At 37.1% G+C, this 17,788-nt stretch overlaps 1 protein-coding gene across 2 annotated transcripts in view; it reads left to right on the top strand.

Moving 5' to 3' along the window:
- RBBP8 (RB binding protein 8, endonuclease) overlaps positions 1-17,788 on the top strand; it is an 81,260-nt gene that overhangs the window by 34,779 nt on the left and 28,693 nt on the right. For both annotated transcript variants that reach the window (XM_082667294.1, XM_082667295.1), the window contains exons 6-8: positions 1,505-1,571; positions 12,211-12,386; positions 14,308-14,412. In XM_082667294.1, the coding sequence (XP_082523420.1) occupies positions 1,505-1,571; positions 12,211-12,386; positions 14,308-14,412 (348 nt within the window). The remainder of the gene's footprint in view (positions 1-1,504; positions 1,572-12,210; positions 12,387-14,307; positions 14,413-17,788) is intronic.

Here is a 17,788-nt window from a genome sequence, read left to right on the forward strand (position 1 = left end):
ATATATTCAGTGTGTGTCATTCAGTTATGTTCATTATTTTTACTGATGCTCAAATTTTCTCAATCTTGTCTGTCTACTCATTTTTGGTAATCACTTTTATCATGTTAGTTTTGAGCCTTCCATCTTTTAAATCTTTAAACATTTCATTATCATATAATTCTGTTATCTGAAATACTTGGGAACCTATATATGAGTTATTTTCTACTGACTCTAGTGGTAAGTGAATTCAGATCACTTTGGCTCCATTCCAGGAGTTCAGGCTTAAACTGGAAATCTCAAGTTCAGTCCCTCCACCAGTCCTGATACCAGTATCTGCTTGCTTACACTGCTTGGGTTTTAGCTCACAATTTGTTTTGTTTTTGTTGTTGATTGTGGTGGTGGAATGGGAGGCTCTTGAATTTCTCTTCCTGTGTCCAGCTCAGTTGTCCTTTTGAATCCTTTCCTGATTTTTTCAACAGCTCAACCTAACCTTTTTCTCCTTGGAATTTCATTTTTTCTCCTTGGAATTTCATTTAGTGTTTTATCTGTACCTCTCTAATGCCCTTATCACTTTCAGTTGTAAAAAATATGTTTATATAATATCTTGTCTCTCATTAGACTACATTTTCCTCTAGGTCACTGTCATATCTTCAGGTTTTTGTTTTGTTTTGTTTTTTTCCAGATCCTCCACAGGAGGTAGTTTAGTAACCCTCACGTATTGATATATAGTCAACAAATTTTTATTTACTCAGTGTAAGAAAATATGTTTGGATTTGTAAACCACTAAATTATTAACAGATTTTTGGAGTATGATTAACTTTCTTTCTGAGAGGTTAATTGTACTTACTCTGACTTGATTTCTTTGATATATTTCTCCTCGTAAAACACATGCTTAACCAGTGACATAACATCAAGGATTGATAATTTTGTGCTGGCAGCAGTAGAAATTATAGCCCAAAACTGAGTTTCTGCTTTATAAATAAGGATGGATAGGAAAATTTCGTCAAGGTAGATTCAAACAAGGAGATACTAGTTCAATGGTATATTTAAGTTACTGATACCATAATTATTAATGAAACATAGAGTATGACTAAGGAAGAAAATTTACTTAAGTGTGCTTATGTTATAAAAATTACACTGATATTCAGTGTTATATTTTATGATCAGATTTATTTCAAGATAAGTGGTGTTTGAAATTAGTAGGACTGAGTAACCAGATGGAATGCTTTCTTGTGCTCAGTATGAATAATTAAACTATACTCCCCAGTACATGAGGTACTCTTTCTTTTTTGCCCACAAGCACTACATAGAATTATCAGTTAATCATTTATGTGGAACTTGCACAACATGAGATGTAATAATCACTACCTAGTAACAAATTAGTTTTGAACAGTAGCATTAACCCTAACATCATGACTTAGAATTTGAAATCCTAATTCTCCATGATTGTTGCAACTGTTGAAAGAACCTGACATACATCTTATTATAGCTATAATTTGTGCTTTCTTTTCACATTATATTTAAGTGAATGAAAAGAATACTCTACAGGAAGAAAACAAAAAGCTTTCTGAACAGCTGCAGCAGAAAATTGAGTAAGTAATTTTCTGAGTAAGTATTTTTAAGTGAGTAAGTAAGTATTAAGTGAGTCAGTATTTTTTCTTAATTGTGGCAGAAAATTGAATATTTTCCCCTAGCTTCTCTTTCTTTATTTTACTTAGCTTTTTGTAAACTGTAAAGATATATTAAGAGTTAAAGGTTTCATTTTTAAAAGTTATAAAGTATTCTGCAAATGAAAATATAAAGAAAATCACTATATTTTTGTTCTGGGAGTATATATGAAGGGTGTGTATGCATCTCTTAGCTTAGTGTGTGAATACATAAAAATCAAAACATTTTAATTTAAAGCACTTTAATTTTTATAATTTTATTATAAATAACAAATCATTCAAATAAATTATTTGAAGTACGTATATTTTAAGTATTTGAGTTTTGTTACCACCTTTCTAGCCCTGTCCCAGAAACTTTATAAAAGCAATCTGAATAATTATTTCCTCTTATACACTTCTCAGGCCTGGAGAACTTCCTCCTTTCCCTCTCCCCCAATTTCTCATAATAAAAATAATAACTTTTATCTTGTGTTCTAGTTACTCTTCTTTGTGTTTTATGTTTATTATTTCTAATCCTCACTGTGACTCTTCAAGGTAGTTTTATCAACTCTACTTTATAGATGAGGAATCCACATCTTAAAAAAGTCAAGTAACTTGCCATGGTCTCACAACTAGTAGATAATGAGACATCACTCAGAACCCCATCTTCTGACTTAAAAGCCTCTGTTCTTTCCATTATTTGACAGCGTCTCAAAAACAGAATCTTTTTCTGGGTCTAGTCTGACTGATGCCAAGCAGAGTTATGGCCAGTTCTTAGTTCCCATTTATGTAAAGCTTATATAATATTTTTTAAAAGTTAGGATTCAGGATAATGTTAATGGTTTATAGGGTTTTAAAGACTCTGTTGCATCTGAGTGGACATCTACAAAAACTTTGCTAAACTATGTAGACGTAACATTATTTTGGCTTACGAGTACTTACTGTCTTATGTATAAACACATCACGAGTGGAATTTGATATTTCTCCCATGTTATCATGAATATTGGTCCAATATTCAGCCCACTGAATATTGGTAGTCAAAGAGAATTTTGAGAGGGGATAATAGATGAGGAAAGAAGGCTGTCAGGCCAGACTGAGGTTATCAAACATGTGTGTATGAAAATGTCAACCCTTTCTCATTTTACTCATGCTGCATATTGAAGTGAAGCTAGAAAACAAATTCAGTCTTTTCTATATGATTCCAAAACACAGAGTTTTTCTTTTTGAAAAGTTACAACCTAATCTCACTTCAACTGACAAGATACTTTTTATTACAGTCCTTATTTGTCCCACTTCCTGTGAGCATTCCTATGCTTCACTGTGATAATATCAGTGTGTTTGACTACAGGATGATACCTCAGGCTCCACTGGAGGTGTTTTGTAACAAGCTGTATATGCTCTGCATTACCCTTCTTTTTTTTTTTAATAGATCTTTATTGAAGTATAATTGCTTCACAATACTGTGTTAGTTTCTCTTGTACAGTAAAGTGAATCAGCCATGTGCATATATATATCCCCATATCCCCTCCCTCTTGAGCATCCCTCCCACCCTCCCTATCCCACCTCTCTAGGTCATCACAAAGCACCAAGCTTGTCTCCCTAGGCTATGCTGCTGCTTCCCACTAGCTATTTTACATTCGGTAGTGTATATATTGTCAGTGCTACTCTCATATCGCCCCAGCTTCCCCCTCCCCTACTGTGTCCTCAAGTCCATTCTCTATGTCTACGTCTTCATTTCTGCCCTGCCACTAGGTTCATCAGTACCATTTTTTTTTTAAGATACCATATATATGTTAGCGTACGGTATTTGTTTTTCTCTTTCTGACTTAACTTCACTCTGTATGACAGACTGTAGGTCCATCCACCTCACTACAAATAACTCAATTTCGTTTCTTTTTATGGCTGAGTAATATTCCATTGTACATATGTACCACATCTTCTTTATCCATTCATCCCTCGATGGACATTTAGGTTGGTTCCATGTCCTGGCTATCGTAAATAGTGCTGCAGTGAACATTGTGGTACATGTCTCTTTTTGAATTATGGTTTTCTCAGGGTATATGCCCAGTAGTGGGATTGCTGGGTCATATGGCAGTTCTATTTTTAGTTTTTTAAGGAACCTCCATACAGTTCTCCATGGTGGTTGTATCAGTTTACGCTCCCACCAATAGTGCAGGAGGGTTCCTTTTTCACTACACCATTTCCAGCATTTATTGTTTGTAGACTTTTTGATAATGGCCATTCTGACTGGTGTGAGGTGATACCTCATTGTAGTTTTGATTTCTCTACTAATTAGTGATGTTGAGCATCTTTTCATGTGCCTCTTGGCCATCTGTACGTCTTCTTTGGTGAAATGTCTGTTTAGCTCTTCCGCCCATTTTTTAATTGAATTGTTTGGTTTTTTGATATTGAGCTCCAAGAGCTGTTTATATATTTTGGAGGTTAATCCTTTGTCCATTGATTCGTTTGCAAATATTTTCTCCCATTCTGAGGGTTGTCTTTTCATCTTGTTTATAGTTTCCTTTGCTGTGCAAAAGCTTGTAAGTTTAATTAGGTCCCATTTGTTTATTTTTGTTTTTATTTCCATTGCTCTAGGAGGTGGGTCAAAAAAGATCTTGTGTGGTTTATGTTAAAGAGTGTTTTTCCTATGTTTTCCTCTAAGAGTTTTATAGTGTCTGGTCTTACATTTAGGTCTTTAATCCATTTGGAGTTTATGTTTGTGTATGCTGTTAGGGAGTGTTCTAATTTCATTCTTCTACATGGAGCTGTCCAGTTTTCCCAGCACCAGTTATTGAAGAGGCTGTCTTTTCTCCATTATATATTCTTGCCTCCATTGTCATAAATTAGGTGACCATATGTGTGTGGGTTTATCTCTGGGCTTTCTATCCTGTACCATTAATCTATATTTCTGTGTTTGTGCCAGTACCATACTGTCTTGATTACTGTAGCTTTGTGGTATAGTTTGAAGTCGGGGAGCCTGATTACTCCAGCTCCATTTTTCTTTCTCAAGATTGCTTTAGCTGTTCAGGGTCTTTTGTGTTTCCATACAAGTTGTAAAATTTTTTGTTCTAATTCTGTAAAGAATGCTATTGGTAGTTTGATAGGGATTGAATTGAATCTGTAGATTGCTTTGGGTAGTATAGACATTTTCACAGTATTGATTCTTCCAATCCAAGAGCATGGTATATTTCTCCATCTGTTTATGTCATCTTTGATTTCTTTCATCAGTGTTTTATAGTTTTCTGAGTACATGCATTTCATCTCCTTAGGTAAGTTTATTCCTAGGTATTTTATTCTTTTTGTTGAGGTGTTAAATGGGATTATTTCCTTAATTTCTCTTTCTGATTTTTCGTTGTTAGTGTATAGCAATGCCAGAGATTTCTGTGCATTAATTTTGTATCCTGCTACTCCACCAAATTCATTGATTAGTTCTGGTAGTTTTCTGGTGGCATCTTTAGGATTTTCTATGTATAGTATCGTGTCATCTGCAAACAATTACAGTTTTACTTCTTCTTATCCAATATGTATTCCTCTTATTTCTTTTTCTTCTCTGATTGCTGTGGCTAGGACTTCCAAAACTGTGTTGAGTAAGAGTGGCGAGAGTGGCCATCCTTGTCTTGTTCCTGATCTTAGTGGAAATGCTTTCAGTTTTTCACCATTGAGAATGATGTTTGCTGTGGGTTTGTCATATATGGCCTTTATTATGTTGAGGTAGATTCGCTCTGTGCCTCTTTTCTGAAAGTTTTTATCATAAATGGGTATTGAATTTTGTCAAAAGCTTTTTCTGCATCTGTTGAGATGATCATATGGTTTTTATTCCTTAATTTGTTAACATGGTGTATCACACTGATTGATTTGCACATATTGAAGAATCCTTGCATCCCTGGGATAAATCCCACTTGATCATGTGTATGAACCTTTTAATATGTTGTTGGATTCTGTTTGCTAGCATTTTGTCCAGGATTTTTGCATCTGTGTTCATCAGTGATACTGATCTATAATTTTCTTTTTTCGTGATATCTTTTTCTGGTTTTGATATCAGGGTGATGGTGGCTTCGTCGAATGAATTTGGGAGTGTTCCTCCCTCTGCAATTTTTTGGAAGAGTTTGAGAAGGATGAGTGTTAGCTCTTCTCTAAATGTTTGATAGAATTCACCTGTGAAGCCATCTGGTCCTGTTGGAAGATTTTTAATCACAGTTTCAATGTCATTACTTGTGATCGGTCTGTTTATATTTTCTAATTCTTCCTGGTTCAGTCTTGGAAAATTGCACGCTTCCAAGAATTTGTCCATTTCTTCATGGTTGTCCATTTTATTGGCATATAGTTTTTTGTAGTAATCTCTTATAATCCTTTGTATTTCTGCTGTGTCAGTTGTGATTTCTCCTTTTTCATTTCTAATTTGATTGAGTAGTGTCCTCTCCCTTTTTTTCTTGATGAGTCTGGCTAATGGTTTATCCATTTTGTTTATCTTCTCAAAGAACCAGCTTTTAGTTGTATTGATCTTTGCAATTGTTTTCTTTGTTTCCATTTCATTTATTTCTGCTCTGATCTTTATGATTTCTTTCCTTCTACTGACTTTGGGTTTTCTTTGTTCTTCTTTCTCTAGTTGCTTTAGGTGTACTCTTCATTTTTAAAAAACTGAATTCTGAATCACATCTGGTTCCAAAGATTTCAGATAAGTGGTGGTTGACCTACATTAATTTATGTTCTGTGAATTAATTTGGCACATGTAGCTTATGGTATTTTGAACACATCAGCCCTGATATTTATGAAGTCCAAAGATAAATATGATAACTAGTCTGTAGAGAATTATAGAATTAGATGGGTGAACGCCTCCAAAACCAAGGTTATAAAGTGATTTGTAACTAGATAATGTCATTTGCTTGGTCAACTGTGAATTCTGATTTGTTCAGAATTAGTTTTAGTGTTCTCGAATTCACAGATTTTTCTGTTGAAGCTCATTGATACATTAGAAAAGAAGTAAAAGCTGAAGTTTGTAATAACAGTGAAGATCAGTCATATAGATGAGCTCAGGGCATGTATATTTTATTTAGTACATGGCCTTAGAACAGTGTAGGAGGTAATCCGTTGTGTCTTTCAGTTCTCTCCTGAAATTTAAGATAGTTATTCTCATAAGCCAACTTCTTTTACAACTTGTTCTCCTCAAATTCCCTTTTGCTTTCAGTCAGAAAAAGAAGTAGCAAGTATTATCTTGCCTGAAATTTCCCTGAACTTCAGAAAAAGTGTTATTTTATTTATACTTTTTCTTGTTAAATGCAGTAATTCTGACTCACCTCGTCTGGGTTTGATGTAACAGATACCTTCCTTTTTTGTTGTTGTTTTTGTTTTGTTTTGTTTGGCTGCATTGGGTCTTTGTTCCTGCATGTGGGCTTTCTCTAGTTGTGGCAAGCAGGGGCTACTCTTCGTTGCGGTGCGTGAGCTTCTTATGTGGTGGCTTCTCTTGTTGCAGAACACGGGCTCTAGGCGCGTGGGCTTCAGTAGTTGCAGCACGTGGGCTCACTAGTTGGGGCGCATGGGCTTAGTTACTCCGCAGCATGTGGGATCTTCCCAGACCAGGGATCGAACCCACGTCCCCTGCATTGGCAGGCGGATTCTTAACTTGCGCCACCAGGGAAGTCCCACAGAGACCTTTTATGGTAGGACAGTTGTTTAGTGACACTATAGTAAGAAATTATTCAGAAAAAAATTTGCTGTTATAAAGTTCAAAATATATACTCAGCTGTACCAGTCACAGAAGGCAAGTAATTAAATAAGCTAAGTGTTGAGGTCATGACTTGTTTGGGGAAATGGATGAGCTGGATGTGAAAGTCAAAGGAGTCTTCTTTTTTGTTTGTTTTTTAAAACCCAAGTCCTTGACAGTGAAAGCACAGAGTCCTAACCACTGGGCTGACAGGGGGTTCCATCAGTGCTCTCTTTTAAATTGAATTCCTTGTATAATTTCTTTAACAAATAGCCATTGTTTGAATACCTCTTATACAGGTTCACTGTGTCCCAAGCCTATTTAATTTTAACGAGATGATACTGTTAAAAGTTCTAAGTTTGGGTAGAAGTCACTGTACAGAGTGATATTTGTTGATTCTGATTTTTGCCTTCTGGGACCATCTGGAGCAAGTTTACCCCCCCCACCCCCCACCCCGCCTTCTATTTGATGGCCCTTTGTTTACATGAAGACAGGGTACGGGGCCCTCCTGAGTCTTAATTGTAAATAGGTAAATATACAGAGTAGATATTCTCTGTTCATTAACTGTTCTTTGTGAGACATTACTTCAAGCCTCTTCAAATTATCATTTCTCTTTAATGTTTCAGTTTGTCAATATTTTAATTAATTCAGTTGTCTTCTAGGTATAGTCTGACCAGTAGAGCAATACTGCTCCCTCCATTTTTCTGTATCTTTTTACTTGTATTAATGTGGTCAAAACATACATACTGGCGGTTCTTTACCAGGTTTACTGCTAACTAGAACCTCTAAGTCAAAGTCTTCCCTATGGCTTTATAGTAGTTGTTATGGTAACCTTCTATCAAAGGAGTCTTCATTGTAAGGTAAAGAGCACTATTGATTAAATACTATTTTCTGGGCATTGCATTACATTTTTACATATATTATTTCTTTCTCACCACTTTCCCACAAAAACGAAGTAGGAAAGTACAGTACTGTATCTACTTTAATAGAGGCTCAGAAAGGTTAACTAACTTACCCAATGTGACTAGTAAATGTCAGATGCAGGATTTGAACCCAGGTCTACCTCAATTTCAGAGTTTTTAAACCCTCTGTATAGTTTTGTGCTAAAACAGCCTTAGAAGGTTACCTGCATGGTGTCACCCTGCGTAGGTGGATTCTCTCTCTTCTGACTCACTTCAGTGAGGCTTTTTATCTTGCATTTATCCTGTTCTATTTCATTTTGTTAGATTTGGCCCATTATTCCAACCTCTGGGGGTCTTTCATATGTTGATTTTTTTCCTACCATGTATTAGGTTAACTTTTATTCTCAGCTTTGTGTCTTCCACAAATTCAGTGAATATTCCATCAGCACCCTCATCAAAATCAGTAATAAACGTTGAACAAAACCTGCCTGAGGATGGAGCCCTGAGGCATACTTCCACAGGTTTCCTCATCGATATAATTCTTTGTCTGATGGTGTTCAGTCAGTTTGGAGTCTGTCTTTCTCTATTAATACCAAGTTTGTATTTCTCCCTTTTGTTTACAGTGAGAAGATAACGAGAGAGTCACTGTCAGATGCCTTCCTGAGAGCGAGATATGCAGTAGAGCATTCCTCAGAAAACTAGCTTTCTAACCCTATTTTTAAAAATGTCTTATTTGAATTATTCATATTATAAACTGGTTCCAAGAAAGTAGGGTATCAGACTCATTAGTGTATATTTCAGGGAACCCTTTTTTTGAAAATCAGAATGTTTAAGTGAACCTGATAGCTGTAACTACTTCATTAAATTTAAATTATATTTTAACTGGAAGTGTAAGTTTTTTGGAGGAGGAGAAAAGCTTGAATATTAAAAGCTTCTTTACAGACTCATTATGAAGGGAGACCCTGAATCCTTACAGCTCTTAGAAAAATGGACAACTAAAATTGTTTTGACAGGAATTTAAGGGGAGGCTCTCGGGCCACTAGAAAGAAAAGTGGAAGGAGAAAGATGGCCAGTGTACATAATTAACCTAAAGCTGTGGCATAACATGTTAACTTTTCTCAGAAAATCAGAATGAGACCTAATGCTTTAAAGAAGAAACTTGGTTAACACATGGAAAGTTGTTTTGTTTCTTTTTCTTTTATGACAGGACAAAGGAGGACAAAGCCAGCACTTGTTTACTTAGTTTGGACACCTCTAGTTAGAGCTGGCTCTGTGTGTGTGTGTGTGTGTGTGTGTGTGTGTGTGTGTGTGTGTGTGTGTGTGTGTGTGTGTGTGTGTGTGTGTGTGTGTGTGTGTGTGTGTGTGTGTGTGTGTGTGTGTGTGTGTGTGTGTGTTTTCCTTTTGTGATCCCAGCTACTTCTAGCTTGACTCTGCCAGGAAAGCAGTTTCTTCTCGTGACTCATTCATGTTTCAGGTTGAATTTTTATGACTAATAGGCAGGTAGCCTGTGATGTGATTAATTAAAGTGAGGTCAGATAGATTTCATACTCCATTAATTTGTAAAGGTTTCTCGTATGACTTTAGTTTACTTTGTTTTCTCCAGAATAAGATGGTAGAATTGTAGGTAGAGATTAGATACTCGCTCTAAAGATTTTACTCAGTATAGAGTATAGGATTATAGACCACAAATAATATTGATATTATCTAGGAAATTAAGATACAAATCCATTAGGAAAAATTAATCTCTTTTAATTAAAAAAACATCTCTGTTGGTCATAATTTATAAAAATCTCATTATTCTTTGTTTGAAATATGTAGTATTACAAACTGATGAGTATATTAGGATAGACTGGTTTTGTCATGTAAAGCATAAATGCCTGACAGACTGATAAAAATTGGTGGCAAATAAGGTCAGTGATGGCTTGACATGGGAAAGGCAGTTGAGTTAAAGTGAATTAACTTTATTTTACTCAGTACCCACAATTCAGTCCAAACCCAGTCTTTAGGTGCCTTCGGGCCTGAATTGAATTGGGCAAGAACATATGCCTAGATCAGCACAAATTTATTTTTCTAGTGAAATCTGGGAACCTCTCATTCATTCATTCAATAAATATTTATTGGGCATGTACCAAGTACCCACTATTGCAGACACTTGTGATGTATCAATGAACCAAAAAGATCCTTATCCTCTTAGAGCTTACTTTCTGGCTGGTGAGCAATAGACAAATCAATTATGTACTATGTTAGAAAGCAGTAACTGCTATGGATAAAGTAACAGCAGAATAACAAGGAACTAGAGTACTAGGGTGTGGGAAGGGGGTTGCAGTTTTAAATAGCATGTTCAAGGCAGGCATTGATGAGAAGGCAAACACTTGAAGAAGATGAGGTAGTTAGCCATGTGATATCTGGGGATGAGCATTCCAAGCAGATGGAACAGCTGGAGCAAAGAACGTAAAGTAGGGGTGTGCCTGGTGTGTTTGAGGAGCCTGGGGAAGCGAGGGTGGCTGGAGTAGAATGTAATATGAGAGGAGTCAGGTAATGGGGGAGGGGGATGATCAGATCAATCATTATAAGGAGTTTGGCTTGTGTTTTCAGTGAAGTGGGGAGATGTGGCAGGTTTTAATCAGAAGAGTGACATGATATGATGTAAGTTTTAATAAGACTATTCTGACTGATGTGTTGAGAGTACTGACAGTGAAATGTGGATAGAAGCAGAAGCAGAAATTCAAAGTCTGAGTCCTACTTGTAGTCAGTCATCAGCCCCATGGTCTATACCAAGGATAACAGTGTTGTCCTGGGAGTCTGGCTGCCAGGGTTTAGATCCTGCTTCTGTTAAACGTTTTTATTTTATTTTTTATAAATTTATTTATTTATTTTTGGCTGCATTGGGTCTTCTTTGCTGTGCGTGGGCTTTCTCTAGTTGCGTTGAGCGGGGGCTGCTCTTCATTGTGGTGCACGGGCTTCTCATTGTGGTGGCTTCTCTTGTTGCAGAGCATGGGCTCTAGGCGCTTGGGCTTCAGTAGTTGTAGCTCACAGGTTCTAGAGCACAGGCTCAGTAGTTGTGGTGCACGTGCTTAGTTGCTCTGTAGCGTGTGGGAATCTTCCCAGACCAGGGCTTGAACCCATGTCCCCTGCATTGGCAGGCGGATTCTCAACCACTGCGCCACCAGGGAAGCCCTTCCTATTTTATTTTAGTAAGTGACTTAACCTCTGTATCTGTATTTTCTGTTTGTAAAATGAGAGTAATAATGATAATACCTTATACTTAAACTGATACATGTAACGCTATGAACAGTGCCTGCCAGTGTAAAACTGCAACAAATGTTGGTGTTACCAGTGTTAGTACTATTTATCACCCTGAATTTGTCATTTGCCAAGTCTTGTTGATTCTGTTGCCAGAGTGTTTAACACTGGTCCCTTCCTTTCCATACGTATCTTCAGAATTCCAGTTCAAACCCAGAGAAACTCCTGCCTGAACTATTACAGCCACTACTTCCTTTCTTTCTGTCCCAGTCAATCTTGCACAGTCTTGCTGCTAGATTGTCACATTACTTCCATTCTCTAAAACCTTCATTCCTTTCCTCTTGCTTTCTAAATTATGTGCACACTTAGTCGAGGCTCTCCTTCATGTAGTTCCGGCTTGTCTTTCTCTAACACAAGTACACAGTACTGCCTGCCTTTAACTCAAACTTGGAGGATCCTCTGCTGATTTTCTCTGCCATTTGAAATTCTTTTAATTTCACCTCAAGTACCACCAACTACACTTTCTACTTCACTTCTCACAGTAATATTCCCCACCTGGTACTCTAGTCATGTGAGTATTTCTCTAATCCTTGTATTTAGACTTGGAACATCAGATGCAAGGAATTATATCTCTTACGGCTTCATACCTGTGTTCTGCTGTCGCTCATACCATATGCTAGATGTTTTAATAAATATTTATCAAACTAATTTTCATTCAGTTGTCCTTATTTTCCTGTAGGAATGATCAACCACATCAAGCAACCGATCTTGAAACTGAGGAAGATGTTATTCCAGATTCACCAATAACAACCTTTTCATTTTCTGGCGCTAACCGACTACGAAGGAAGGAGAACCTCCACGTCCGATACGTAGAACAAACACATACTAAACTGGAGCACTCTGGGTGTGCACAGGGTAAGGATTGGAGTTGTAGTTTAGTTACCTGGTTCTGTTAAAAAAAAAAAAGTATTCATCTATTGTTAGGAAGATAGTCATTTTTCAGGTAACTTACGTTACAATTGTAAGTTTAACTTCCATTAGTGAAGTGACTGGGAAGGCATCTACTGCCCGTATTATGTATAGACGTGTGTTGCTCATCTGAATATGTAAACACTCAGCATTTTACAAAGGTAGTGAATAGTTTTCTTTTTATTTAAAAACTATTCCTATGTGTATATATCTGAGTAGGATACATGGGAAGAGGAGATATCCTAACATTAAGTTCCACCTACTGTGTGCTGGTTATTTTGCTGATTTGACTACATTATTACTGTGTTTTAATCCTCAGGACAGGTTTGAGGTAGCTACTAGCACCTTCATTTTATAGATGAGGAGAGATTTGCTCTTTAGAGGGGTTAAGTAACCTGTCAAGTAAGTAGGTGAGTCAAAATTCAAATATAGATCTTCCTGGCTCTAAACTATTGTAGTTTCCAAGTCTTATCCACAACTACTCCCACCAACGCTTTAACTAGCTATTTTTATTTTTTATAATATGTAGCGCTTGGTGGTAAATCCATAAATGGCTTTATAATGTATCTACTTCGTGGCTTGTCAGTGGCATATTTCTAATTCCAAGCCAGTTGACCATTTCTGCTAAATGCTTTGGAAATACCTTTTCATGTAGTCCTGAAATTTATCCTGTGATGTGATACAGTGCTTATTCCTTTTAATATTAATCTAAAAGTAAATATTTTTAAAACTTTCATCTTAACCTAAACTGTTTGTAACAAGGAAAGCACTCGAGGGAAAGGAGTATACACAGCCTTAGAGATATTTTTCTAATGCAAATAAATGGTTGACAGTAGCTATGCCTTTTAAAGAAACAGTAGATCTTAATCTTTGATACTGGAAAATTGACAGTTTTCCCCCATTTTATATGAGCTTGCATCACCATCTAGTGGAAAACAAAAGAATTGTTAAAAATCTTACACGTAATTAGGAGCTAAATTAAAATGTAAGATCGTGGATTTAGAATGAACATTTGTGGGCCTTTTTGTCTGGTATCAGATAGAACATGAATCACTACAGATAAGGATCGGCATAATTTAGATCATGTTTAAATCCATTTGAAAGAATATCCAGAAAAGCAAATCACAGCAATTTTCTTTTTTAGGAAAAGTTGTCTTTTGTATCTAGTAAAATGCTCTTGGTTTATTTCTTCATTGTATGAGAATAACCTGTAACTATTTAAAACTTTGTCAATTTTAATCTTGTTCTGATCATTTTTACTTGGAATATGAAATTCTGCTTTTAAAATATGCTTTTGAGCCATGCAAATTATGTTAAAACTAATTTAATGACTAGGTACTCCTTTTCTCTTTCTAACCACCCATGCTTATTTATTTTTACATGTATACTGCTTTTTAATGATAATTTCTAGTTATAATTAGTAAAAGTCTATTTCCCTTTACTTTGTCCTTCTTTTGGTTTTCTTTGAATTAAACCCTTAAATAGTGGAATGATTTCTGATAAAGCATGTTTCAGCTTTCCTTCCAGAAAATGAAAACTCTAAAACAAAGATTGAAAAAGCTGTATGATGCAATATTCATTTCAAATGAACCTACTGATTTGCAATGATACACAAGGAAAAGATACATTAAAATATTACAACTCTAGAAGGCTTAGGTCAGAAGAATTTATCTGTTCCAGTCCTCTCTACCCCACTGTCCTAACTACCAACTTTGTTTCTCAGTGAAACTAAAGGAATAACCTTTTTAGAATATTAAAGTTACGTGAATAAAATGCACTTCTAGTGCATTTAAAGATAGATTTGTATTGGCTTATCATTTTTCATGATTGTTTGTTTATATGTAATCTCTCTTCTTTTTTCCCTTAGAATTGAGAAAAATACCAAAGTCTTCAACTCATCCACCACATAAACATAATGAACGTGAAATTCTAGTGGCTGACACTTGTGATCAGAGTCAAGCTCCAGTGGCTAGTAAGCAAGATACTGAGATTACTGTATAAGTTTAAAATTGGTGGACAAGAGTGACCGTCTGAATTAGACAACATTTTAAAATATTTTCCATAATTTTGTTTGTATTATTTGTTTAGCAGTCTTTTTCATATTGGAAAGTAATGTTATCCTGTTATTAATTCATATTAATATCCCTATCCACAGTAATTACAATTGCTAGTAATTTTAAGTAAATAAGGCTTTACTGTGGTTTACTCATTCATTCAATAAATATTTGGATGCCTAATGTATACCGGGCACTAAACAAAACAAAATCTTTAACCTCATAGAGGTTACAATCTAGTTGGGGAAGAGAGAAAATAAATATATGTTAGATGGATCAGGGGCTCTGAAGAAAAATAAAGCAGGGTAAGAAGAGATATTAGAAAGGCTCACTTGGGGTTTCCCTGGTGGCGCAGTGGTTGAGAGTCGGCCTGCTGATGCAGGGGACACGGGTTCGTGCCCCGGTCTGGGAAGATCCCACATGCCACGGAGCGGCTGGGCCCGTGAGCCACGGCCGCTGAGCCTGTGCGTCCGGAGCCTGTGCTCCGTGACAGGAGAGGCCACGGCAGTGAGAGGCCCGCGAACCGCAAAAAAAAAAAAAAAAAAGTTGTTGAAAGGCTCACTTTAAAAGCAACATTTGAGCAGAGACTGAGGGAAGCAAGTGAGTCGTGTTGATTTCTGGGGCAAGGGCATTCCAGGTGGAGAAGTCAGTAAGCACAAAGGCCTTGAGGTGGGGGTGTTCTTTGGTTTGATTGAGGAACATTAAGGAGCTCTGTGTGGCTGGGGCAGAGTGAGTGAAAGGGAGATTGGTTTGGGCAACTCTGTTCTTTAGAGTTGCTATTTGCTAAGAGGAGAGAGACAGGGAGCAGGAGGTTTGCAGGGTGGCTGAGGGTAGGGGTTTGGTTTTGAGAATATTTTGTTTTCAGATGCCGGGTAGACATTCAGGTAAAGATTTTGGATGGGTAGGTGGGTGTGAATGTAGAGAAGTCTAGCATAGAGATACAAATGGAAGTTGTTAGCATGTAGGTGGTGTCTGAAGCCATGAGACTGGATGAGATAGCCAAGCGAGTGAAGATGGGAAAGAGAAGAAGTTCCAGTACTTAGCCCTGAGGCACTCCATTATGTAAAGGAGTGAGTCTCAGCTATTTTTTATTATCACTCCCACGTGGCCTTTTTAGACACCCCACCGCCCCCCTGCATCACTTCCCCCATGAGATTTTAATACTGCAGATATACTGTATTGAGTGTATGTGTATCTGTGTCTCATACATAAAAATATTTTTTTGCCCCCCAAGAACCATTTTCACTTCCTCGGAGGCAGTATCGCAGCTGTTGGGATGATGATTTAGAGATTGTGAAAATGAGGAACAACCAAGTAGCCAGAGAAGGAGCTGCCAGTGAGATAGGAGAACCAAGATAAAGTGGCGTCCTTTAAACCAAGAGAGAAAGGACGGAGTGGTCACTGTGGAGAACAGTGCTGATAGGTCGCAGAAGATGAAGACTGAGTATTGACCGTTAGATTTGGTCCCCTGGGGATCATTGAGTGTTTAACTCTCAATGAGAGTTGTTAAAGTGTAGAGGTGATCAACTAGACTATCATGTTCAAGAGAACCGGAAGGAGCACTTGTGAACAAGTCCTTCAGGGCCTTTTTGTGGTGAAGCGGGAAGGGAGAACGGACAGTGGCTAAAGAGAAACATGGGTCCAGGGAGGATTTTAAAAGATGGACTATTATAGCATATTCAGCATGTTTTTATGCTGATGGAATGATCTTGTAAAGAGAGAAATGAGTAATTCTGGAGAAAGAGGGAACAATTGCTAGATCCTTGAAAAAGTGAGAGGAGATGAAATGCAGAGCAAAACTGGGAGGACTGGCCATGGTTAATCACTTACTCATTTTATATTAGTAAAATTAGTAAAATCAGAGCCTATACTCTGAAAGCTACAAATTATTTATATTAGTGTATGTATGTTTGTGTGCATGTGTATAGACAGACTGTCAGGCAAAGGCTGCAGGGGACGTTAGACTGTGTCAGAACCTTGCTTCTCAGCACTCGGGAGCCCATTTTCTTCTGCTGCTGCCGGAACTTTACTCCATCAGTTGTTCTCTTATCCTGTATCTCCAGTTTCTCTGCAGGTTCGTTCTTTTCAACATAAAGATACGTGTTATCTTTTGTCTTTTAAAATAACCCCCTCTTAATTGTCTCCACTCTCAGCTAGAGCTTCTCTTCAAAGCTGAAAAAGCAGTCTGTGCTCAATTTCTCCTTTCTGTCAACTCCCATTCACTCCAGGAAGAAAAAGGGGTGCAGGGGAAGGGAGGAAGGAGGGCGGAAAAGAGGGAGAGGAAGGGGGAGAAAAGCAGACACATCCTCACACTCTCTTCTCTCACTCATTACATTGGAACTGCTTGGCAGTAGTCATCAGAGACCTCCTGGTTGTTAAATCTAGTGAATGCTTACCAGTCTTTATCTTACTTGACCTTTCTATGACATTTGATAGTGCACACACTTTTTCTTGAAGTGGTGCCACTCTCCTGATTCTCTTACTTATTGTTCATTTTTCACCTTCCATTACTGGCTATTCTTTCTCCATCTGTCTTTTAAATGTCACTGTCCCCAGTATATATGATCCTTGGCCTATTCTTCTCTCATTTTCTGTTTCTGGAGGAATCTTCACTTAGAGTTAGTATTCTGCTACCACCTATATGATAATAAATTCCAAATCTATCTCTTTCCAAGACTTTTCTCTTGAATTCCAAACTGATGTATCTGCCTGCTATTGAACATCTATACCTGGATATCCTTCCACTTCAGCACGTCCAAAGTGAGACTTTCTTGTCAAACCTGCTCATCCTTTTATTTACAGTCTCAGTAAATGACAGTTTACATACCTCTTTGAGTTACCTAAATCAGAAAACTTCGAATCATCTTTGATTCCTGCTTCTTCAACTCTCATACGTAAATAGTCTCCAAGTCTTATTGATTGCACCTCCTACACATCTGTCATGCACATTCTTCTGCACCCACATTATACTAGTTTGGGCCATCAGCGTCTCTCATGAGACTCTTTTAGTAATCTAATTAGTCCCGTTGCCTATTAGTGAGCGCTTCTTGTTCTGTCAGCCTGTCTGAATCACCTTTTTAGCCCAAATATTGCATCTGTCCTCCATTAAAAAACCCTTGAATATCTCTTCAGCCTGTCTGAATCACCTTTTTAGCCCAAATATTGCATCTGTCCTCCATTAAAAAACCCTTGACTATCTCTTCATTGTCTACAGGATAAATTTTAAATTCTTTAGCATAATCTGATCCCTTATCAACCTGTCTGCGCTCATGTCCTAACTACCATTTTAGCTTT

This window comes from Grampus griseus, assembly GCF_964374135.1.
Source record: "Grampus griseus genome assembly, chromosome: 12".
Taxonomy (NCBI): Eukaryota; Metazoa; Chordata; class Mammalia; order Artiodactyla; family Delphinidae; genus Grampus; species Grampus griseus.